This window comes from Panthera tigris, chromosome D4, assembly GCF_018350195.1.
Source record: "Panthera tigris isolate Pti1 chromosome D4, P.tigris_Pti1_mat1.1, whole genome shotgun sequence".
NCBI classification, from domain to species: Eukaryota; Metazoa; Chordata; class Mammalia; order Carnivora; family Felidae; genus Panthera; species Panthera tigris.
In genome coordinates this window covers 16506586-16531080 of record NC_056672.1, presented here as the reverse complement: position 1 = coordinate 16531080, position 24495 = coordinate 16506586, and the positions used below count along the sequence as shown (strand labels likewise).

The window sequence follows — 24495 nt, the reverse complement described above, 5'->3', positions numbered from 1 at the left end:
GCATAAGAATCACTGGGGTGCTTCCTAAAAATGCAGATTCCTGGGATCTACCCCTAGGGACTCGATTTCAGTAAGTCTGGGTGGAGCTGAGACTCCACGTTTGAAACAAACATCTCCTGGGATACTGATGGACTGGGTCCATGGAATGGACATTAAAAGACACTATTATAGGGGCTTCTGGGGGACTCAGTCGGTTAAGCATCTGACTCTTGGTTTTGGCTCAGGTCATGATCTCACAGTTTCGTGAGTTCGAGCCCTGTGTGGGGCTCTGCTGGCAGCACGGGACCTGCTTGGGATTCTCTCTCTCCCTCCCTCTTTGCCCCTCCCCCACTTGCACTGTCTCTGTCTCTCTCAAATAAACTTAAAAAAAAAAAAACTATTACAGAGGTTCAAATCGTATAAATTTACAACCAATTTTCAAAATTGAAAAGTAAATTCTGTATTAAATTTGAAACAGTCCTGGGAGCCAAATGGAAAGTCAGCTCCTTTTCAGGAGGCACAGACAGAATCATCATTCCCAGAGAAGGGAGGTTCCATTTGCTTAGCTCTATTAGTTTGCTGGGGGGACCGGTAATGGGATTCTCTGAGTTCCCTATGACACACAAATACAACATAGAGAAGATTAGCCTAGTGATAAAAAAAAACACAAACAAAAACAAGAGCTATGGGTTAGAAAGCCCAACTGTTGGCTTTGAATCGCGGACCTGCTATTTACAGCTGTGTGATCTTGGGCAAGTCAGTTAACTTCTCAGCTTCCTTATCCGTCAGACGATCCCTACCTCAGAGGATTGTTGTCAGGGTTACCTGGGTCAATCCAAACTGTCTATAGCGGTGCCTGGCACATGGTGGCCATATACGTGTTAGGTGTTATGCTTCCGTTTCCACATAATGTTTCCTTCAAAGAGAGGAACAGTCAAGGCTATGCTCAATCAGGGGGCAAGAACCCAACGTAAGCCTTAACTGAGCACCGAAAATGGAGTCACGTGTTAATGTATGGGGAAATCAGCCATTTACTTTTGGTGAAATGAAAAAGCAACATCATATGGATGATCATTTTTTTGGAGCAATTAAAGTAACTTGCTGATCTAATAAACTGTGATGTATAAAGTAGAAGCCTATATAATACTTTTTTTTTAATTTAATTAATTTTTTAAAATTTACATCCAAGTTAGTTAGCACATAGTGCAACAATGATTTCAGGAGTAGATTCCTTAATGCCCCTTACCCATTTAGCCCATCCCCCCTCCCACAATCCCTCCAGTAACCCTCTGTAGCATCCTATATAATTCTTAAAACTTTTTTTTTTTCCTTTAGTGAAGGGGAGATATGAGAAATTAGATGCATAAGAGGATGACCCTTCTGTAGTTGCTCATTTGCACTGGTAATATTTAGCCATGAGTTCGGCTTTGGAAAATGAATATGGACTCTTGCTTCCTTCCTGCTCCAAACTGGGGTTTAAGAAACGTCTGGTTCGGGTCCTAGTTCTTCCCTCTTTTATGGGATTTGGATCTTATCCCTGCTGCTCATCTGTATAATGGGCCGAAATGGTGAGGATAACTTTTTCTTAAGGGCAGTGGGGCTGCTTGAGCAAAGAGCACCCTAACCTGCGTGCTCTTGGAAGAGGCTGTTTTAGAAGCCTCCGGTCAGCTGTGGAAATAGAAGTTCTGACAGACAGGGGCATCCATCACTCCGGAGGCGGGAAGGGCCAGGAGGCCATGTGGACACAGCAGCAGCACTTGTCAGAGCCCAGAAGGGCCTGGTGGAGGAAGCAGCAGGCAGTCACTTACTTGCTCATTAATATTATGTACCGCAGCTGGGGGACCCCCATTTCAAAGGGAGTTTAGAGCAGCCTCAGCAGCAGTTAATGGCTCAACAACTTTTTAAACAGCTGGGGAGGTGATCCAGAAGCATTTGGAGATGGAGGGGGTAGTCGATTTCAAATCATCATGAAATGTCTTCATGTTTAAATAATCCCCATAGCAGGAGTAGACAGAGGGTCTAGAAAAAGGCATTTTCACCCTCCTCTTTCTCTTATGACCAAACATTTCCTATAAGATAAGGAAGCTTTAGCTTATACCTACAGGGGTTGACCAGAAGAAAAAGCGGCTGTTGGAGAAGGGCTAATAATCCTATGCTTCTTTCTAGGGACTGGTTTTATGAGAAAACCCACAATTTTATAACTAGTACATTCGATATGGAAAATGGAACATGCAGAGGGTAAAACTAGTGATTTTGTTCATTCGGGCTTCCCGGCCATTGCGATGCCCTCCAACGTGAAGCAGGAAGCCAACGATGGTTTGACCAAAGTGGAAGAAACTTCAAAATCACTGATAAACACAGGGCACATCAAGTGAGGCTAACTATATCCATTTCACTTGCTCACTCGCTTTTCTATATTTTTTATTTTGCTATTTCCTTATTTCTTTATGTTTAGCTAGACCTAGACACATGGATTAGAATTGGAATATCGGATTTGAAATATTTATCAGGTCATAAGCCTTCCCTGCCCCTCCTCACCCCATCCTTGGCATCCATGTGGAGCTGGCCACCTAAAGTGGCAGTGGACATCGATTCATCTGCGGTCGGAATCTGGAATTGGACCGAGAGCCAGCAGCTTACTTTCGAAATGTAGCAGGAACTTCCAGTAAGTGAAGAAGCTGAGAGCTAGCTGTATTTCACCACGCGGACCAGGGAAGCAGACTCAGCTGGTATTCAGGGCGGGGGAGAAGAAGGAAGGCTTTCCGATTCCTCGTTCCAGGGCCAACCTGAATGGTGGCCGAGTTTTCATCCTTAGGTTCCACGAGATATCTCTCCTTTATTTTTTTTCTTTTTGCTTAAGCTAGGGTGAGTTGGTTCCTATTACTTGTTATCACAGACTTCTAATGAATGCACCAACTTCCAACTTGTGTGGGAAGTTGCATCAAGACCTCTCTTTTCATTTACGGACCGTTAGTCTAATGGAGAACCTCTGGGATGTCTGGGTGTTAGCCATGTGGCGCACGCCAGCAAACTCCGGACGGCTAAAATGGACCAAAATAATCTGATCCTTCACAGGAATTCTGCAGGGGAACCGCTCAGGAACACCACCATGTGTCATCACCACTTTCTCCCTTGCATCTGGCACAGAGCACATGCTCCTAATAAACATACGCTGAGGTGGAAAACTACCCCAGAAGAAAGCTGTATTTCTTGAGTATGGATTCAGAATTTAAAATCTTGAGCGACGTGCTGAATTGCTTTCTATAGTTTTGCCTATGCTTGGGTTCTTTTAAAGCATAAATACCATTGTGAGGAAGCCGGAGAAGCCGAAGTAGGCCTTCTGGGGTGCCCGGTTTCACCCGGGGAAGTGGTTATGTGGGTATGTTACCTTTGTGATCGTTCACTGCGCTATCTACTTATCATTTAAGAGCTTTTCAGCATGTGTTATACTTTAAAAAGCATGGGAATTTTAAAAAAAATTTTTTTTCTTAATGTTTTTATTTATTTTTGAGACAGAGAGAGACAGAGCATGAACGGGGGAGTGGCAGAGAGAGAGGGAGACACAGAATCGGAAGCAGGCTCCAGGCTCTGAGCCATCAGCCCAGAGCCTGACGCGGGGCTCGAACTCACGGACCGTGAGATCATGACCTGAGCCGAAGTCGGACGCTCAACCGACTGAGCCACCCAGGCGCCCCCATGGGAATTTTTTTAACGTCTATTTATTTCTGAGAGAGAGAGAAAGAAAGAGCATGCACAGAGCAAGTGCACAAGCAGGGGAGGGGCAGAGACAGAGGGGGAGAGAGAATCCCAAGCAGGCTCCGCGCTGTCAGTGCAGAGCCCCACATGGGGCTCAATCCCACGAACCATGAGATCACGACCTGAGCTGAAATCAAGAGTTGGATGCTTAATCGAGTGAGCCACGCAGGCACCCCAGAAAGCACAGGAATTTTCAAGTGTGAAACAAAGCCCTAGCCAAATAGAAAGAGGAATGAGGAGGCTCATCATTTGGGTAGGGGCTCCCAAGTACTTGCTGGACAGACTGCTCTTTAAGATTAAAGTGACCCCAAATCCCTAAAGCCACCTATTAAGAATTCTAGTATAACACCTAGTGTCTTCCAAGAAGAAAGCAGACTTTAGATAGCAACATTCCATTATTAGTCAGGACATAGTCTGTTTTGACCTCATTGAGAAAACAACGAAGGTCAATGTAAATGATGCTGTGCAGTTCTCATCCATCTCTCAGTCAGGATTTGCTCCATAGACTCAATCTGTGAATCAACATGTTTTTTTGTTTTGTTTTTTTTTTCTAAATCTAAATCAGAAGTACACCATTAATGTGAGAGTGACCAGGAATGACTCCTTTCAGGTAAAATTTCAATTTGTTAACATGTGAAATAGGGCTGTCTAAGCCTTCCATCTTGTAAGGTTTTATTTACTATCTTGGTTCTGTTACAGCAGAAAGAGAGGCTTCCCTCTCTATGTTGACAGTACAGTTTTGCTGCTGTTATGCTAGAAAGGGCCTCAGGATTTAAGACGTTAGTGTATCTGTTGGCTTGTACCTCTCCCAGCTCAACCCCTCACAGTTCTCTCTGGGAAGGCTAGAGCCTTCCAGATCTGAGAAAATGAACCTCAAAGAAACAGATTTGTCACCACATGGTGCAAACATTGTTCTTGTTCAGGACAATCTCTTTCCACAGTTTACCTGAGCTCTCTCCTGTGTTTTCATTAACATGGTGCAAACTTAGACGACTACCTTATGGATTGAAGGGTTGTGGTGGAACACCTTCCCTGGCAGCAAAGGCTTAAAAAGAGTAGAAGAGAGAAAGCCACAGGGGCAGGTAAGAACTTTTCCCATCCAGGAATAGGAGGAAAGAGAGGAGTGAGAGACATTCTGAGCTTTAGCATAATAACTAGACTCCTCCATATTCTAGAAGAATTAGAAGTTCCGTTAGCACGGAGCTGTATGTTTAAAAACACCCAGAAGGGTGGCGTGGCCCATCTATAGGGCATGACAAGGCACGAGCAATTGAACACTGTTTGGAGAAGTGCATTGAAGGCATGGTCGTCGCTGAAGTTGTGGTAAAATAAAATGGCACTCCCTTCAGTCCCTGCATATGGCGAGATGGGTGAGCTTGGGGGTCCGACTTGCCCTACGAGCTCTCCACGCCTTTCCATTGGATATGTGTTGTTAAGGAGTTTGCTACTTGTAAACTTCTCAGTACAGCCTGGGGCAAGAACATACCTTCAGGAGGGCTGCGTGTCTTTACAGGAGTGCTAGGAAAAGTAAATATACTGCCTAATATCTCACGACTCTGATTATCCAGGAGACTCAACAGTAGGGGCTGAAGACTTTACCAAACAAGCCTCCAGCTATGGCCTGACCCAGAGGCTGCACTTAGGGTAGGGCTGGGATGTGAGCAAGTCGTCCGGATCAAAGCCCTGCCTTTGGCCATGAGTGTGCTGCCACAACCTGGCCCGAACTAACTTGGCTCCTTTGTTTCCTTCACCCTCTGTCCTCTGGTCTGAGCAACAAAAATGGCAGATTTAGTGACTTGTCATAAAGGAAGCCCAGAGGCCAGAGAATGGAATTGTCACCAGTCTGCAGCTGAAATAGTCACTGCACCCTGGCAGTGGTCATGCTGGTCTCAGCTGAGCGGAGAAGGAGAACCACAGGAACAGGAACTCCCCCAGCACGCTCCTCTCCCAGGAAGTAAACACCTCAGACTGGGCCACCACAGCACCCAACGCACAAGGTGATGGAGCCCCGGCTGAAGGCCTGACAGGAATGCTGAGCTCCGGCCGGGGGCTTCGAAAACACTGTGCTCTTTGCAGCTTTGGGGCCAGAATATCATCCTAAGCTAGATCACTGGAGCTTCAAGACTTTGAAGCTTTAAGACCTGGTGAGAGCAGTCTATTTCCTTATTAGCTGTAATGGTAGAATTACTAAAAAGTCCTTAAAATGAGTCCGTTGCACTGAGTATTAGAGGATGAATGAAGATGTCAGGAGCAAGCTTTGTTTTTCTCTCTTGGAGTCAAAGAACATTCTACAGAAGGGACCTTAATGACCAGCCAATCCAACCTACTCATTTCCTAGACAGGGAAAGTGAAACTCAGAGAACAGATGGGAGCTTAAAAATATATATGTTGTGGGTTTTTTTTTTTCATTTTTTATTTTTATGAGCTTAGCGAAAGTGACCAGTGTCCTCTTGTTTCCTGGCTTTTCAAATCCAGGATGCAGACAGATCTAACCATTACTCATAGTTCAAATATACCTTGTACTTTCTTACCTCTTATCATTTCCCCATCACTTAGAATGCCAAACCCCATCTCCTCAGCCCTCCAACTTGCATTTTTAAAAAATGCTTATTTATTTATTGTGAGAGACACACAGAGAGAGGAAGCATGAGCAGGGGAGGGGCAGAGAGAGGGAGAATGAGAGCATCCCAAGTAGGCTCTGTGCTGTCGGCCCAGAGCCCAACGTGGGGCTCCATCCCACAAACTGTGAGATCATGACCTGAGCCGAAATCAAGAGCTGGGTGCTTAACCAACTGAGCCACCCAGGCTCCCCCAGCTTCCATTTTTTGCGTTTTCATCCATTCGTGATTAACTCCAAAATACCACTTCCAATAAAAATTTCCCTGCCGAAACAGAATTTCTTCCGTCCACAGCTACAACAATAGCACTTACATACCGTACCTATTATGGACGTGCAGCTTGCTTGCACGTAATACCACTCAGTCCTCACAATAACCACATGACCTTGACACTATCCTTAGTCACATTTTACAAATGAGGAAGCTGAGGCACAGAGAAGTTAAGCCACTTTTGCAGGGTCACTCAGCTAGGAAATGGTTCTGATGGTTTATTATAAATATGCTACATACCATCACGATGCTGATAAAGAAAGGAAAATAAATTCTCCAAAAGGGTTTTTTTTTTTAATATAAATAACTAAATCAACAAAATGATTACTATATTGGGATTGAAATCGTCTAGTGAGTGGATACAGAATTCCTGAATTCTCATACCATCCCTAGGTCCAAGTTTGGTCAAAAGGATAAGGCACGGCTACTTGAACTTTCATTTCAGGAAGTGAGCACGGCTGAAGTGTGGTGGAGACTGTTCTTTCAGGATGAAGCCCAGTGACTGTATCCGAGCCCTGCCTCTCTCACCTGATGTCCGTTACGTTCCTTCAGGGGCAAACTGGTCGGCACTATAAAAAGTCTTTGCACATCACCCAGAAGGCAGATGTACCCCAACTACCGCAGACTTGAATACCACAGTCGGGTATGTGCACATTTTTCTAGAAATGGGTTTCATGATGTTTGCCAGGCTCCCCAAGGGGTCTATAAATAACAAATATTAAGAACGGTTGGCACTGTTATAGAAGCACTGTAGAGGCCGAAGAGTTCCATGGCTATGAAGGCAGAAGGAGAATTTCTGCAAAGATGAGAATTTGTGGTAGGATAGACAAATAAAATGATTTCTTTTAGCGGGCACGATGAGAGGGCGTGCGTATACATCGATAGCACAGGGTCCTCACAGGGTTAAAGCAGTCAGGAACCTGAGACACTTACCCATCCCTCCTGCCACCCCCAGCCCTTGACAGCTGAGGAACCTGAGACTTAGACAAATAGATTGACTCAGCCAAAGCCACAAAGTTCAGGACTGGGATAAACTACAATCCAGCGCTCATTCTGTTTCATGGTCCCTCCACCTTAGCTGGTGGTCCCTCCTTAGTTTCATGGTCCCTCCACAGAGCATCCTATTAAAATGCTGACTTACAAGGAGGGGCCACACAAACCCCTATATCTACACATGACCTGTGGAAGCAATGCTTTGTCATCTGGCTCCAGTGAACTTTATACAAGAAATAATCCTCTCCTAACCTCTTTCTCTGCTCCCCAGTTTGACAACACTTTATAAGAATAGGACTGAACTGTGTACTTCTCCCCTGAAAGATGGCGAGTGGAGAGGGGAGGTGACCCACAGTCAGTGTTTTATTTTTATTTTTTGTTGCCATTAAATATCTTTCATGCTTCAATTTCTGTCTCCTTTCTATAGCAAATGCCTCCGACTGCCACCCTTAGAACACCAGGAGGTAGAAGATGGTGTAAGCGTGAGAATTTATGCACTGTAATATCTTAAACCTCAAAACATCTGTACAAAAGCAAAAAATGATAATCCTCATTATCCTCACATCAAGGCCTTAATTTTTTTTTTTGTAATTTTTTTTAACGTTTTTATTTATTTTTGAGATAGAGAGACAGAGCATGAACGGGGGAGGAGCAGAGAGAGAGGGAGACACAGAATCGGAAGCAGGCTCCAGGCTCCGAACCATCAGCCCAGAGCCCGACGCGGGGCTCGAACTCACGGACCGCGAGATCGTGAGATCGTGACCTGAGCCGAAGTCGCACGCTCAACCGACTGAGCCACCCAGGTGCCCCAAGGCCTTAATTTTAAGATGGCAAATATGGGGAGGTCTTTGGGACATCCAAAATGCAGGAAACATCCCCTTCCATTAAGTGGCCAGATGTATTTATGGTATATTCTGCAGAGCGATTATAGAAACAGATGCATATATTTCTATAACCATCTTTTCTGCCCAGGAGATCTGCAAGCATGTGGAAGGTTTGCCTTAGACCCAAAGAAAACTGAGGTGCAGAGACCAGGTGATTTGTCCTTGCTCACATAAAAAGTAGAAAGTTCTACCAAAGATAACTATCACTCTTCACTGTAAAATGAGGTGTTCATTTTAATAAAAATGTCACCATAATGAAACAGCATCTTTGATTCATAGAGGTTTTTTTTTTTTTATAGGAGCCTCTGTATGTGTGAAGTCATATCTGATAATATCTCAGAGAGAGTCTTCCCCCTTTTTTAAAAATAAAACTTTAAGAGCAAAGTGGGAGGGTTTTAATGTTTATAAATATAGACTAGGATTCTTATCATCTTTAACCCAGAATATGCCCCATTTCCTAGTTGCTTACTGGCTAAAAAAGTCCAGTTCTTAAGAAATCAAAGATACTTTATGATCTAAAATAATGCTGAGTATCAATCATGAGAATATACTTCCTCTTATGAGGATTCTACTCCGGTAAACATCTCTTCTTAAAGATCACTATTGTTAATTAAGCTGAACCGAGAAATTGATGGCATTTTGCCCCTGGGATTCTTCACCATTTTGAAGGGACCCCAGGGCATATCTTGTGTGAAAAGATTAGAACTGAAGGAAAATGTACAAGTAATCAGTCTAGTGTTCTACTCTGGGAAGGACTCTGACTTACAAGACACCTGAGAGGAAGCCAAGCGGTATCTATTAGACTATGACCAATGCCAGGGAGCTCACAACCTCACCATGGTGTACCCCTCTGGTCAGCAATTTTAATCATTAAAAAAAATTTTTTTTAATGTTTATTTATTTTTGAGAGAGAGACAGAGCGTGAGAGGGGGAGGGGCAGAGAGACAGGGAGACGCAGAATCCGAAGCGGGCTCCAGGCTCTGAGCTGTCAGCACAGAGCCCGACGTGGGGCTCGAACTCACGAACTGCGAGATCGTGATCTGAGCCAAAGTTGGCCGCTTAACCGATGGAGCCACCCAGGCGCCCCTCTTATCATTTTATAGTTCTCTTATTTTGAATAAAAATCTACTTGCTCTTAACTTTGGCCCACATCTGACTTCTGAAGTGACACAAAGTCCCCTCCTTCATCACATGTCAATTTTGAAGGCTTGATTCCCTGCTTCATGCTTTTGTTCTTCAGATAAAACGCTCTAGGTTTCTTTGCTTGTCTTCCTATGCCTGGGGTTCAGATCCATCAATATCATCCTTTCCTAAGAAAGTCATTCTCCTCTCAATCTATTATAATTTACTAGTCTCCCTTTTAAAATGGCCACCTCAACATTTATGCACCTTTGGTAACTTCCAGAAATTGTGCTGCTGATAAATGCCTTTGCTTTATAGCTAGCCCTTTTTGGCCACTGTGCTTTGAGTGGCCACAGCTCTGCGATCTGAGGACGTACCTTTGCCAAGGTCTCGTCATCCAGGTGATTCTTCTGAATCACATGTTGAAGTGCAAAATAAATTTTTTCCTGAAGCTTCTGGACCTTCCTTGGTTCTATCAGCCAGGCTCGGTCTGACAAAGGAAAAGAATTAGGTAAGAAGGGAGGGGATGTAACCTTTTACCTACATATATAAGTGCTTAGTTTCCGTTTACATAACCGCACATATTTCATAAAAAATACCCTGATGACAGTAATGCCAGATACACTGACACAGGAAATGAGGATGGAAGTAGTTAGAACCCAATGGTTCCAATAAACACCAGTATTTTTTTTTTTTATTGCCTGTGACCATTTACATCTCTCACTCTTTTTGGGGGACATACATATCCTTAGATTCTTTCAAAGTAGAAGTCAGTGACTTATGAAGAAAATGAATTATAGAAGTAAGAAAATCTGCACAGGACTGTTTTTTGTATTCAGGATTCCCCTTCCCTTTTTAAACTATGCTATAATTCATAGAATCTGCATGTATCAATTTCAAAAATTTAATGCCCCAAATTTAACTAAGCTGTTTTTCTACATGGAATTTTAAAATGGTGGATAAGATAATCCCTCCTTTCCTTCCTCCCATCCTACCTTCTTTTCTTTTTTCCTTCCAACATCCCTCTCTTCATTCCCTCCCACCCCCTCCCTCCTCCCTTCCTTTCTTCCAAGGAGCTTTATATGCCATGGTGACAAAATTCAGCCCAACATCAATGCCTCAGGTTGGCGCTTCAATGAAGAGACATCTAGAGTCTCCAAATGATGAACAAATACTCATGGAAAAGAACTTGGAAGTGATCCATCTGAACACAGTTCAGGTCAGGCAAGAAACTCAATTCTGTAATCCTAGACAGGGTAAGGACAAGTCTAGCCAACAGTTAAGCAAACCCTTACGTAAGTGAGCACAAAAGCCTTCAGTGACAATTGTCAATCAGAATAAATTAACTTTCCTTCCCTCTCCCTTCCCTAAACTCTCTGGAGCTGAACAGAGCGTGGCTATTAGGGTAAGAACTGGGGGAAGGGTGGGGTCTGGCATGAGATAGAGCAGGACGTCTATCTGTCTTTCCTCTCTTTTTGAATGTGACACTAGGCCAGGGTGGCAGACGAGGTATTTGAGAGTTTCAGAAGCCTCTGAGTGTGGGTCTGCTACAAGGACTGGAAGATTTTCCACTAGGTAGAGTAAGAAATGTCCTGTTTCCAAACCCAGCAGAATTTGATGGCTATAGTATGTTCTGTTTGGAAAAAGGCTTATAATTCAACTGAGTTCTGACCTATAAACAACAGGCTTGCCTTACATCTTGGGTAATTATCTTCATGGATTATTTAGGTTTGATATACCGTGTCTTAAGTATTTGCTGCTAGGAATTTACTGGCTTATTACAAACGTACCTAACAAGGACAGTGAACTTTGGCAACACGTTCTTTGAGCCAGCAGGAACCCGAATGAAGCCTCCTCCCTCATCTTAGAACCACAGGCTTAGAATGAATCTAACGCTGAACTATATTCCATAAAAGCAGTCAAATGCAATAAGAAAGTGGTAGCAAGGAAAATTATTTGGCATGTGGTTGCTATCAGATATAAATCTTTCTTGTCACTTCTCCCATTTATCTTTGTGCTTCTAGGCCTGGGAAACTTGGTCAGGTTCAAAAAAAAAAAAAAAAAAAAGAAAAAAAGTAAAACCAAAAGAGGCCTAGAGGAACAGCTTGATTGTAGACAGAGCCACAAAAGAAACTGTTAGTGATAACATGCCAAGTGATAATTTCCATTTTTGATAATGTGGTTAAATAAAAAACAGAAGCACATTAAAAAAAAAAAAACCTTCATAAGACTTAAAAATAAATAGATAAAGCCTCACTGAGAGGAAGGGTAGAGGCTGGGGTTATTGGTAGATATCACTAGAATGACACGTCAATGTACCGTCACCGGTGAGATTAATTTCTTCCAGCCCCACTGAAAACTATGCTAACGTATCAGAAGGAATCTCGTCTCTAAGGTGGATTTTATAGAAAGAATGAGGCTTTTGGCCATAAAAATTATTAGGAATGGGTTCCAACAGAGAACTGTAAATGGCACTGCCATCTCCTCGCCGAATTCTAACCGAGCAGACAGCTGAGAGACTGAGTTCTTCTGGCTGAAGGAGCCACGTATTCATTAGCAATCTATACATTTTCGAGCTGGCATATAATTTTAAGCAGCATTTCAATTGCTACGATTCTGTGTGGCCTATAACCGTCACCCCTTACCTTCTCTGAAAATTTTGGTATTTTATTGCATTTTAGAGCTAGGTAGAAATGATCTTCATTATAATGAAGTCAAACCCTATTTACAGGCGAGGAAACTGAGGGTCTGGGAGGTCGAGCATTTAGGGTCTCACAGATAAATGATGACAGATCCCCGTTCTGGAATGTCCACTGGCACATCAGAGACTCTTCCTTTTCCAGTCTTTAGAGGGAGTCATTTTCCCCTCCGTTGTCCGTACCTCCTTTTAAAGCCCCGAATATCACTAATTTAGGTGGGCAAGCCAACACAAGAGGTATTTAAAGAGGAGAAGGTGTACGTTTTATTTACTTTTGTCCTCATGCTGGATCTCTCATTTAAATACATTTCTACTAAGTCTCACTTTTCTTCCTGGACATTTTTTTTTTTTTTTTTTTTTTGCGATGTCTTTTATTCTCAAAATCAAAATAGGACTTAGCTGTAACTCAGGCCGCCGTGTGTCCTCATTTATCTGTTAAGAAATGCTTTCGCTTGTCTGAATCTGGAGTGACCCTTAGCACACATCCTACTCTTGCTTGTGGGGCAAAATCGGTCATTTTAATTAATTTAAGGCTACTTTCCTTTGAGTGGTCCATAAATATCACAAGCTTGTCAAAGTAAACACAGTTCTTTTAAATTTCTGCTGACTACCTAGGTTTAGTGGGGATAATCCGCGTTAAAGATAGGACTTTTTTTTTTTTTTTTTTTTAAGACAGAGCCTCAGACTTCCTCACCTGGAGATATCAGAACAGCAGATGAGAACAAAGCAATCTCCTCCTCAGTCAGCTGCAAGGAACACAAATTCTTTGCAAAGTCAAATGCTTCATTCACTAGGTCATCAGAACCTGTAAGAGAAGGCGGATTAAGCGAGAACACTTGAATGGAATGGGGCAATAGTAAGAAATTCCCATAGTCGAAAAGTTACTCAAGGACTTGCACACGAGGCAACAATATTTCCAAGTTCCTAATAATTATAGAATGAGGAAGTTGGGAAACGTCTTGATCAAGTACGGAGTGTTGACGTCACCAATGAGGGGCTGACAGAAATGGTGTATGCTCATTGCCATATTCCCCTGGGAAGATATAAACTAAATCTAATCTTGTAATGTTGAGATGAGCTCCAACTAGAAAAAATTTAATACGTGATTTGGGGATCCTTTGGTATAGAGACAGCATTCACAGAAAACCTAAAACATGATGTATGAGGGGCCAAGGGCTGTCAGTCTTAGTGGCACTTGAACCTGGCAATTTAGAACGCCGAGAGGCCTCAAACTGAGATGTTAAAAACGTCTTATAGATGGAATATGAGGTACCTTTCAATTTGGTAACTTCCCTGGAAATCTTACGGAGGGGGCAGGCATTCATTGCTTTCTGCTTTCTGATGGATGCTTCAGGTCAGTCGCTTAGCAATTGTGAATTTTGGCATAATAATGCTTCATCCCTACACTGATCCTTGGTACATGTTTATTTTATGAAGCTGGAAATACAGCCAAGTTGCCTGCCAAGACTTTTCCTCCTTTCTTGAAAGTCTAGCCTTGTAGATGACATGGATGTGTATCAACTGCAGAAGGGAAACGCTGCCTGTCGGATGGACTTGCTGTTAGCTATCATATCAGCTAACAGCACAAAAGGTGAAAGGGCACTGGCCTTCCGTGATGCCCGTGGGCCGGGTATGGAACAAGTGGCACCGTCATCGTGAAAACCTTTCCTGGCATCGGCCCATCTTTGCTAACGTTCTTCTTATCTGCACCGTGTACTGATGACTGGATGTGAATGGTGCACAACACTCCCGAAGACTGACTCTGCCCGTGCCCACCCACAGGAAAGGTCTGGGGATCATTTGGGGCAGGTTGGCACCCACTCTGTGCTTCCAGAGCTGCATGACTTAACAGGAAGAACGTCAGTGCTCTTAGCGAGAAGCCAGTGAAGAAGCTCTTCTTTTAATTAAATATCTTAACTAATGATTATGGATTTACATAAGAAACTTAAGAGATCACCCATGGACCACCAGAGGTCTACCTAATATACTCTGTGGGGCAGTAAGCTACAAGGAAAATAAAAATTGATCCTTCAAAGAATGATCTAGAACACATCTCAGCTCTTCATTGATTTCCGAATGAGGTGTGGTCGATCTCAACGGGGTCTGTGGTTCTCTCCTGCCTTTCATATTAGGATGCACGATTGTGCATCTCACAGGTTAGATAAAATATTGGAGGCTCGCCTGGTCCAGACCTTTTCAAATGAGATACCAGTTCACATTAAAGAATCAAGGCATCTCATTTACCCACTTCGATCTGAGTGGAGAAACTGAAGGCAGCTAAGAAAATTATGTCACCACTAAAGGTAAACTTACCTAAGGCCTTGAACATCTGCATTCCTCCATATTTTCCTTCAAACAGAACAGTGTTGTTTAATGGGTTGAAGGCACGGCACATTCGCACTAAAACCACTTCCAGGCATCCTATGTATAAAAAAAAAAGAAAGAAAATAGGTATACACGTGCAATAGTAAAGCAATTCTTACTGTATTTAGGTCGACAGACTTAAAAAACTTTAAAACACACCCATGCAGATGCACAGACACACACATTCAGAAACGCATCAAGATTTCTTCCCAAGTAAAAGATAACTATATTAGAAAGAAATCCCTCGACATGCTTACGTGAGGAATTAAAGATAAAATATACCTTAAAGGTGGCTAAAATGCAGGGCAGCAACAACACGTGTTGGGGAAGCACACATAGCTTTTGTTTTTTGTTTTCTGGACTAGTATTAAAGGTATTTTCCACTCATGAATTCACAAGGAGCTTTGCAGCAGGCAAGTCCAGTTTGTTAACTTTTGTAGAAGTTTTGCTGTTGGGAAAACTTGCTCTCTGTTTCAGTTTTGAACATCCTCCATGTATATTTCAGCACAGGATGACTTTACACAGGAACCCCTTGAGGGTGTTTCTTGAGGGCACCATTTACGTCTGATGTCTTGGAAATGAAGTTTTCTTGGTCAAAGGAGTTTTGGCAAAATACTGAATATTATCTCACTTCAGAGAGTTATAATCCACATTCACAGATCAAAGGCTTGGGAAAGTCCCAACATGAAGGAACTTGTTCAACCTCAATGGACCCAGCATTTCTCTGAGTTCACTGTTAGCCCGGGGAGGGCGGGACCTTTGTCCGCAGCCACAGGTAGTGGTGCTTTTTTCATTCACTAGTATAGCTCCAGGACCTCGAAAAGTGCCTGGCACGTAAATAAATAAATATTTAGTGAATGAATTAGTTTGTCACCTTTGTTTTTCCCTCTGAACATTTATTGATGCTCTGAGGAACCAGCGCTGTGCAGTTCCTCCACATTACGGACAAATGGGCTTTTGCCCCAAAGTGTGTTGGAAGGTGACGGCCAGACTCAGAAACCACAAATTTGCAGGAGAGCATGATACGGGTGCTTTGGTTACACCCATGGTGTTCCCAAGGGACCCGTGGTGCCTTTCTTATGCTGCCACTTAATATTTATGTCTCTGTCTTCATTTTCTTGATCTGCTGATTTCTCCTTGCTTTCCCTTATATGCCACCTAGCACAGGGGCTTACACATAGAAGGGGACTTGTCAGTATTAATTAAAACAGTGTTTTTCTGACAAAAACAATAACAGGTACCGTTTATTGAGTATTTATAGGGTGGAAGTCACTTTCCTTGGCCCCTTACATTATTTTATTTGTTCCTTACAATACCATTTCAGGTGAATTTTTAAATGTTTATTTATTTGTCTTGAGAGAGAGAGAGAGAGAGAGAGAGAGAGGATCTGAAGCAAGCTCCACACTGACAGCAGCGAGCCCGACGTGGGGCTCGAACTCATGAACCGTGAAATCATGCTCTGAGCTGAAGTCAGATGTCTAACCGACTGAGCCACCCAGGTGCCTCCTGGGTGACTTTTATTAGCCCTTTCTTATAGGCGAGTTACAGGAGGCTTAAGGAGGTTACGTACTCTGCCTTTTCTACTAGAGTCAACGTTTTTACAGCAGCAGGGATGTTAAACGATTATATGGTGCAGTGGTTCTCCAATGTCAATCTACGGACTGGTTATATCTGAGACTTGGCTGGAAAGACAGTGAAGTGGGTTCTGGGTTCTCTTCTAGGAGATTCAGACCCATGGGCCTCAGATGATGCCTCTGACTCAGAGCAGTCAATATTCTCTTCTGATGCTGCTGATGCAATTGTAAGTTTGGAATTCATTATTCCTGGTCCATCTCTTCATTTTGCAAATGAGGAAGCTGCCATCTACAGAGGTTAGCTCAAGGTCACGTATCAAATGTGGCAGATTTTTTTTTTTTCCCAAGGAGAGCTGCAAAAATATGTTCCAACCCACATGCTTTTTAAGAGCCTTACCACTCCCCCATCAAGAAGGATCCATGCTCAGGGCGCCTGGGTGGCTCAGTCGGTTAAGCGTCCGACTCTTGGTTTCGGCCCAGGTCATGATCTCACGGCTTGTGAGTTTGAGCCCTGCATCGGGCTCGGTGCTGATGGTGCAGAGCCTGCTTGGGATTCTCTCTCCCTCCTTCTCTCACTGCCTCTCCCCTGCTTGTTCTCTCTCTCTCTCTCTCTCTCTCTCTCAAAATAAATAAATAAACTTAAAAAAAAAAGGGGTAGATCCAGTTCATCTACCCTTGAGCCCAGGTGAGCCGTCATGGCTGCCTTGACCAATAGAGTGGGGTGGAAATAGCACTGCATGACTTTTAAAGGTAAGCCAGAAAAATGCGATGCACTGAGGCCTTGTTCTCTTGGCGTGCTAGCTTTTGAAACCTCACAACCATGCTATGAGAAAGTCCAAGCGGCCCATGGAGAGACTGACATGGAGAGGAACTGGGGCCTGTGGCCCAGAGCCTTGGCCGAACTCGGGATCGTCAACCAGAACACAGTGGCAGCCATGTGAGGGAGACAATTTAAAAGCGGATCCTCCTGCTTTCTGTCAAGTCCCTCAGTGAACTTCCTTGCTGAGCCCTGCTCACAGTGTAGCTTTGGGAGCAAAAGAAATGATTACTGCCATCTTAACTAAGTTTTGGGGTTGTTTTTAGCCAGCAATAGATAACTGATAGATCAAGTTCATGTTTGGGTCAAGGTCTGCATCAACTTTAATCACGTGGTGAGGAAGCAGCAGCGACTTATACCTATTCTATTTGGCCCAAGTTCAAATGCCAGCTCTGCCATACGTTGGCTTTGTGATATTGAACACAGCCCTTCACGTCTCTGAATCTCCCCCTCCTTCTGTAAGATGGAAATAATACTGGTGTCACGAGACTAAATGAGCTGTCATGGGCAAACATTAACATACGCAGGTGCATTATCACAGACACACGTATACACATTATGCTTAGTACTCTGGCCCAGGTCCATGAGGGTTAACAAACACCATGGTGGCTCTTATTTTCTACTTTCAAAGGTGGGGGTCAGGGAAAGAAAATTTGTTTCCTGTCTGGGTAATACCATCTGCGAGGTCAGTCACGTGCGGAATTTCTTGAGCTCCTTCCTAAGTGTGCGTGTGTCACAGAGCATGTGTTGGAAGAAGGGGAGGGAAGGATTAGAGCTCAGGGAGTTTCTCCGGGTCTATACTGGCTGCAGGCTAGCCTCATTAAAATGATTGGAGATGACCACAGAGGCAGAGCTCTGCTAGCCTGGATTCCGCGCCCCCCCCCCACCCCAACAGAAGGCAAGTAGTGCATTTTAGAGCCAGCTCAGCAATTCAGCCACCTTGACACGCTAATTACTTGCACTGCCTGTCAAGCTGGGTATCTCAACCTCCGCAATTAATAGCTCCACTTTCAATAAGCAAAATTGTGTTTGACTTCAAAGGGGAACTGAATGAGTATCAGGGCATTTTTATTACTGAGAGTTTCCTTTGGGAGTTGGCTGACAGTGTGGGTGGTAAAAATGAACTACATACTGGAAGGAAGATTTTTCTACAGCCAACACTGAGCAAAGGGTTGACCACATCCCGGGCTACAACAGGTGCCCCACCCATGAATCTTCTCCTCGCTTACCTGACTTCAGAAGTAGAATCTGGTCATTTTGACAGAGCTCCATGAAGCCCGTTATCCGCTTTGCAAACTCTACCACATACTGGATGGCGTGAGTGATCTGGATGGCGCATTGCTGCCATAGTGCTTCCCTGGACTTCAAGAGACGAGACACACAACGTACATGGAACAAAAGCAACGTGGAGAGTCAATGAAACATTCAGGGTTTCCCTCCTGGAGCTCACCCGTCACTTGGGGCCCAAGGTGGGACTCTACCCCATTCCTTCCAAAGAGGAAGACAGTATTTTCGAACAGACTGTTTTGCCCTGTTTGAGCCTTGCTACGGCACAAATGTCAATGTACTGAGACCGAAATAATGGAAACACTGCAATAATATGTAAAGATAGATATGTACAGTTTCTTTACTGTCTTTCTCCTCCTTCTGCTCACCTAAACAAACTCAGGCTCTTAGTCCGTTTTGTGAAAACAAACTTTTGCACTGAGGACTAGTGATTTCGTTCCCAGGCTTCTGTACGGTCACTTTTATGTGTGCCTGGCAGACACTAAATCTGTAAGATTTTTACGTTGTGTTCTTTTCCCAGAACTTACGGAGGTTGCTTTTTTGGTATAAAAAGAATTTCACGGGAAAAGACCTCAAATCAAATCACTCTCTTAAGTAATATAGAATCTCAGAAATGTATTTTGATCCTGGGGTTATTTTCTTTGGAAATGGAAACATAAATCCAAGTGTATTAATTCTGCTTTTTATTGAGCATAACAATACCTATGCTTTTGTTTCCTTATTTACGTAAAAGGGGTAAGATATGATTGTTCCCGTGGAGAAAAATCAGTATTTTGTAATCATATGTTCAGATATAGACACATTTATATATTTTATTTAAAATAAAATGATAATACCAGTCATTTACTAATAGATCTTGTAATTGTGGCTATCAACCCCACAGGAAAGTAACGTGAATATATAACAGCAGCAAATTCCTTCCCTTAAAAACTCCTCTAATGGACAAAGTAGCAATCAAAAGAATAATGGTAATAATAATGAGGTGAGTTGTCTTTTTTTTTCCCCTTTGGCCTTTTTAAACATGTAGGGCAAGAGAAACATTAAAGGTGCTTTATTGCATATCTTTGTAGTATAGATTTACAACTATTATTACTGCTATAGTTTCTCAATCGTTTCTCTTCCTTGCCTGGCCCCAGGAAGCCACCGTGAAAAGGTTCTAAAGTCATCTGATGTGGGCACAGTCTCCCTGGTCACTTAAATAGGGCAGTGGTTTTTTTTTTTTTTTTTTTAATTGGGGCGGTTTTGCCTTCCAGGGAACATTTGGAGACACCTGATTGTGACAACTGTGTGTGTGAGGGGGTTGCTACTGGCATCTAGCGGGTAGAGACGAGGGATGATGCTGACCATCCTACAGCGTGCGGGACAAGTCCCAACACAAAGGCTTATCCAGCCCCAAACGTCGATAACGCTGAGTGAGAAAGCCGGAAATAGAGACATCACAGGGAGAAACATTGTCATAGTTTCCCAGAGTACCTTGCTCTGATAGGCTTTAATTTCCTCGTAGGTGTGGGTCTGCCACGCCAGCTGGTGCAGCTCCTCTGTGGTGTACTGACACGTCTCCAGGTGGGACTTAATGATGTTCTGTGCAATTCGATCTGTGGGAAAGAATGTCAGTTTGAGGGCTCGTGAGTACATTCTCGCTCTGCGAAGGAACAAGCGCTTCACGTTTACCACCGGAATACCTTTGGAGACACGTCAGTTGTACTCGACTGTCTTTAACACTACTTACTCTCTAACAATCTCCAAACTGTTGTCCTTTTTTTTTCTCCCAATTTTCAGTCTTTTAATCAAAATTTACTGCCTTTACTTCCCCCTTTTGGTCACAAATCTGAGGGCTCATGAGTTGTAGAGTGTTCAAATAATTATTTTAAAAATAAATACAAACGACCATGTTTCCTACTCTGTGGCCTAAAATTCCACTAACAGTCTTCACATGTATGGTCCAAAGACTTTAAAATATCTTTAGAATCACTAGAACTTTTCTTTAAAAAGGTTAAGAAGAGAAAATGATTACATTCACGAAAAAGCAGGAACAAACACAGTCGAGTCTGTGGGGGCTGTTTACCTCAAATGAGTTGTATTTGGTATTAAACTTTCAATACTGAACATTCTGGATTTGGAGGTATGGAAATTGAGCAACAGAACCAGACACGGCAGATTTCTCAAAAATCTGCAGCGAGTTCCCTGAAGTTAGATACAGCTGTGAGGAGGTTCCCTCAAAATCCCCCCAGCTCTTTGAAGAAGGCGACATCTTGGGAAACCAAAGGACACAAGGATTCTGTCTGGGGGGGCCTGAGCAGAAAGGAAGATGACCACATTGTCCGCCTGATAACTGTTCTTGGCTAATAGAGAAATAGATTTTTTCTAGTGTTATAGGTCATGCCATTTCAAATGCAATTTCTGTTCTTTCTAAATAGCCATATTTCACTTCTCCAGGATAACTCTCAAAGCAGTGCTTGTAAGTACCTTCCTTTTACCTCGCTAAGCTTCTGGTATATGTGGTATGAAATATATTGAGCTTTGGTGATCTAGAGAATAAAAAAATGGAAGCTTGCACCTCTAGTGAACTTTCCAAAAAAAAAAAAAATCTTGTAGAGCGCACTGCCTGGCATATTACAAACACTGAATAAATGGTACCCATGATTATCATTATTAGGACATTCTGTAGAATTTGTCATCAGGGAAGCAATGCGATGACTCCAATTGGCACAAAACAGAGGTATTTAATTTTGGAGTCAGTGCTACTGAAGGAAGCCATTTCAACGTTTACTAGAGTTTCTCAATCAGAACCGTCAAGTGCTAGATGTAGGAGATGCTACAAAATGCTAACTGAGGATTATAGTCATGCTCTATTGGGTTCCTCATTTAGCATTTCTAGACTTTCATTGCTTATCATATTCTAAAATCCTTTCTTTAAAAAATCCTATATGCAAATTTTATTGAACATCCTCCTATGTTGTTAAAAAGAAAGGGCAGGAATTACTTTATACATCATATTAAAATAGATGTCATGGTTCATCATTTTTCAATTTCACTTGGGCAGTCTAATTACTTAGAAACTAAAAAAAACATATCTATTTCTCAGTCAGTATGTAATGAAAACATAAGATTTCTATGGCTTTCTAGTTTTCAAACCTTTATCTTCTTGGTGTAGTCTGTTTTCATCTTCAAAGATATGCTGATTTGTCAGTAATTTACAGGCTTCGGGGTTTATAAGCAAAACTACAGCTGCCACTCAGAATTGCATTATGAAAAACTCTTTATTCCTTTATGGCATCTCCTGGGAACTACTGGCCAAGGTTTAAAAATTCTCTAGCCTTCTGCCACGAAAGCTTGGGGGGGTAGGGCATAAGGAGGAAGGAGTGGGCATAATAAATACATGGACAGGTTAAGGCAAAATTGGAAGTTGAATCCACACACAGGCTTTAGGACTCAGCTCAGGTGTCCATTACTGGTGAACGTTTCCCTCCTCCCCTGGCCCTTTGGTAGAGGGGTTGGCGGCTGTTACACTTGATTCTACCTCCAGAGCTCTTATTCCGCTCAGACTTGCATTGTGGTTATTTGTTTGGGTCTGTTTGTTTCTTACCCTTCGAGGTTGTGTGAATTCTTCAAGAGCTGGACTGTAGAGCCCAGCACAAGTGTCTTCATTTACTCGTTCAACAAATATTTTTTGAAAGGCTATTATGAACCAGGTTATAAAGTATAGATTTTTTTTAAAAAAGGATGTTGTCTCTTTTTTTTAAAAGGATCTTACAATATCATGTATCATATCATATCATCATATCATATCATATCATATTGTATCATCATATCGTATCATATCATATCATGATATAATAAATGCCCTTGAGTTATTGTGGGAGCTCAAATAAGAATGTATCTAACTCAGTCTGGAGGAGGCTGGAATAGAACCACAGAGAAGATGCCTGTTGATCTGGGTCTGAGGAGGGGTTTGTCACATGGAGAAGAGATAGGTATACCTCAGGTAGAGGGAGCGACATTACAAAGGTACAGATAGAAAGCTAGTTAGGAGCTAGATAATTTCTCACATTACATTTCATGTCCTTACAGTCCTCACCTTTTACAACCAATTTCCCTCTTACTGAGGGAATGAGGGAGTGACTTTAGATCCATTTTTATAGAGCTAGCAAGTGGTGTTTTGAAATCCGGTTGTCTTTTCCGGCAAGAACACTATCGTGCTTGCGGCACAGAGTGCGTGGAGAGGTGGGGAGAAACGAGACCAGGCAAGGAAATTGTCACTAGAGATCCGACAGCTGAGTAAGGCACGCCGAGGAATCTGGATTTTAACTTTAGGCAACGGGGAGCTAGCAGAAGCTGTGAAGCAGGAGAACGACACGGTCAGTTTTTTGTCTTACAAAGGTGACCTTGGCCATGGCAGAAAGATGAGGTGGCATTAGGGAGTACGTGAGATCAATCAGGGTTGGTGACCATTCAAGCAAGATACGAGGAGTTTCTGGATTCAAGACAGTTCTGAAATATTATGTACAGGACCAGAAGATGTGGCTGAGAGGGGGTGGAGAGAACATTAAATACAGAAGGTGCTCAACCAATGTTGAGTTAATAAAGGTAATATTGAAAATGTCCATCTATCCATCCACCCACCCATCCACCCACCCACCCTCCCGCCCACCCACTCTTCCATTTTCTGCTTTATTTCACAAGGATTTTAGAAAGCTTATACTGATCCTTTGTTCAAAAATCTTTTTTTATTTTTTAATTTATTTTGAGAGAGAGAGAGTGTGCATGCAAGCAGGGGTGGGACAGAGAGAGAGAGGGAGAAAGAGAATCCCAAGCAGGCTCTGTACTGTATTACGTAACTTGCTCTGTACCGTCACCGTGGGATCTTTTTTTTTTTTTAATTTTTTTAATGTTTATTTATTTTTGAGAGAGAGACAGAGTGTGAGTGGGGGAGGAGCAGAGAGAGAGAGGGAGACACAGAATCCGAAGCAGGCTCTAGGCTCTGGGCTGTCAGCACAGAGTCCGATGCGGGGCTCAAAATCACGAACCGTGAGATCATGACCTGAGTTGAAGTCGGACGCTTATCGACTGAGCCACCCAGGTGCCCCTCGAACCGTGACATCTTAAAGCCTAAGCACGCACGATGGCTTTGAGGTCAAACATCGAACGTGCGCTATTATTTCCCATGCCCTTGTGGCGAGAAATAGAAGGCAAATCTCTGTTTGACATAAGATTTATAACTATCAGCGACAGGAAAGACACAGTAGTGGCAGCTGCAGGACAGCCCTTCCCCACTTTGTTCCACGGGTCTGCCATGCAGAGGCAAGCCACATGCAAAACCCGACGGCCCTCTCAAGGCTCAGGTCAATAAAACACAGGGTAAAGCTAGACTTGGTCCCACGGGAGCAGGGCCCGAGGGCACGTTCTGTCGATGAGAAAGATGCATGGCCATTAGAGGAGATGGTCTGCCTGGACTGAGAGTCTGCGGTTGTGAAAAGGGGAGAAGGATTTAAGAGGAAGGGGACAAAGGGAGAGACAAAGAACACAGTATACAAAGTTCCTGCTAGAAGCCAAAGGAACTTTCAAGAGTCCTTGCCTGGAAAAACAGAAAAGGTAATAGTAAACGCAGTCCTCTCCAGGGACCGACCACATGAGAAGCCCAGACAAAGAGACTGAGGTAAAAGAGTAGAGGACAGAGAATCTTTCTGGGCAATCGCACACCCTTCATCCGTTTCCCGGACTTGGATTGCAGTTGCTTGTTAGGGCCCAGTTCTCGTCGGATTCTTTAACCAGCTTGGGCCCTGGATGGCACATGTTAAAGACAGAGCCCGCCTGCACGGTGCTGGGATGAGGGGTTCGACAGCAGTATGGCCCAGGTGACTGGCAAAGGGGAAAGTTTCCCGCCCTGAGAAGCAATGTCCATGAACTCTACCCTCTGCTCTTCCTGATATCGGGGATGAGGCTAGATATTTCTAAAGTGGATAGGAACACGCAGCTACATTTTCTCAGGAGTTAAGATTGTATATGTGTTCTGTACATGTTCAGTGAGATAGTGGTTTGTCTCGCTCACTAAGAGTATGCAAGCTGCTTTGCTAGTTTATAAGATGATGTCAAGGAATGAGAAAAAAACAATTTTATATGCTCAGTCACTTCT

General features: G+C 43.1%; 1 protein-coding gene across 1 annotated transcript in view; it reads right to left on the bottom strand.

The window, feature by feature from the left end:
• Positions 1 to 24495, bottom strand: part of RORB (RAR related orphan receptor B) — a 192109-nt gene that overhangs the window by 3510 nt on the left and 164104 nt on the right. The window contains exons 5-9 of the mRNA XM_042963461.1: positions 19836 to 19957; positions 18305 to 18437; positions 14634 to 14741; positions 13015 to 13125; positions 10000 to 10112 (exon numbers count right to left, since the gene is read on the bottom strand). Of these exons, the coding sequence (XP_042819395.1) occupies positions 10000 to 10112; positions 13015 to 13125; positions 14634 to 14741; positions 18305 to 18437; positions 19836 to 19957 (587 nt within the window). The remainder of the gene's footprint in view (positions 1 to 9999; positions 10113 to 13014; positions 13126 to 14633; positions 14742 to 18304; positions 18438 to 19835; positions 19958 to 24495) is intronic.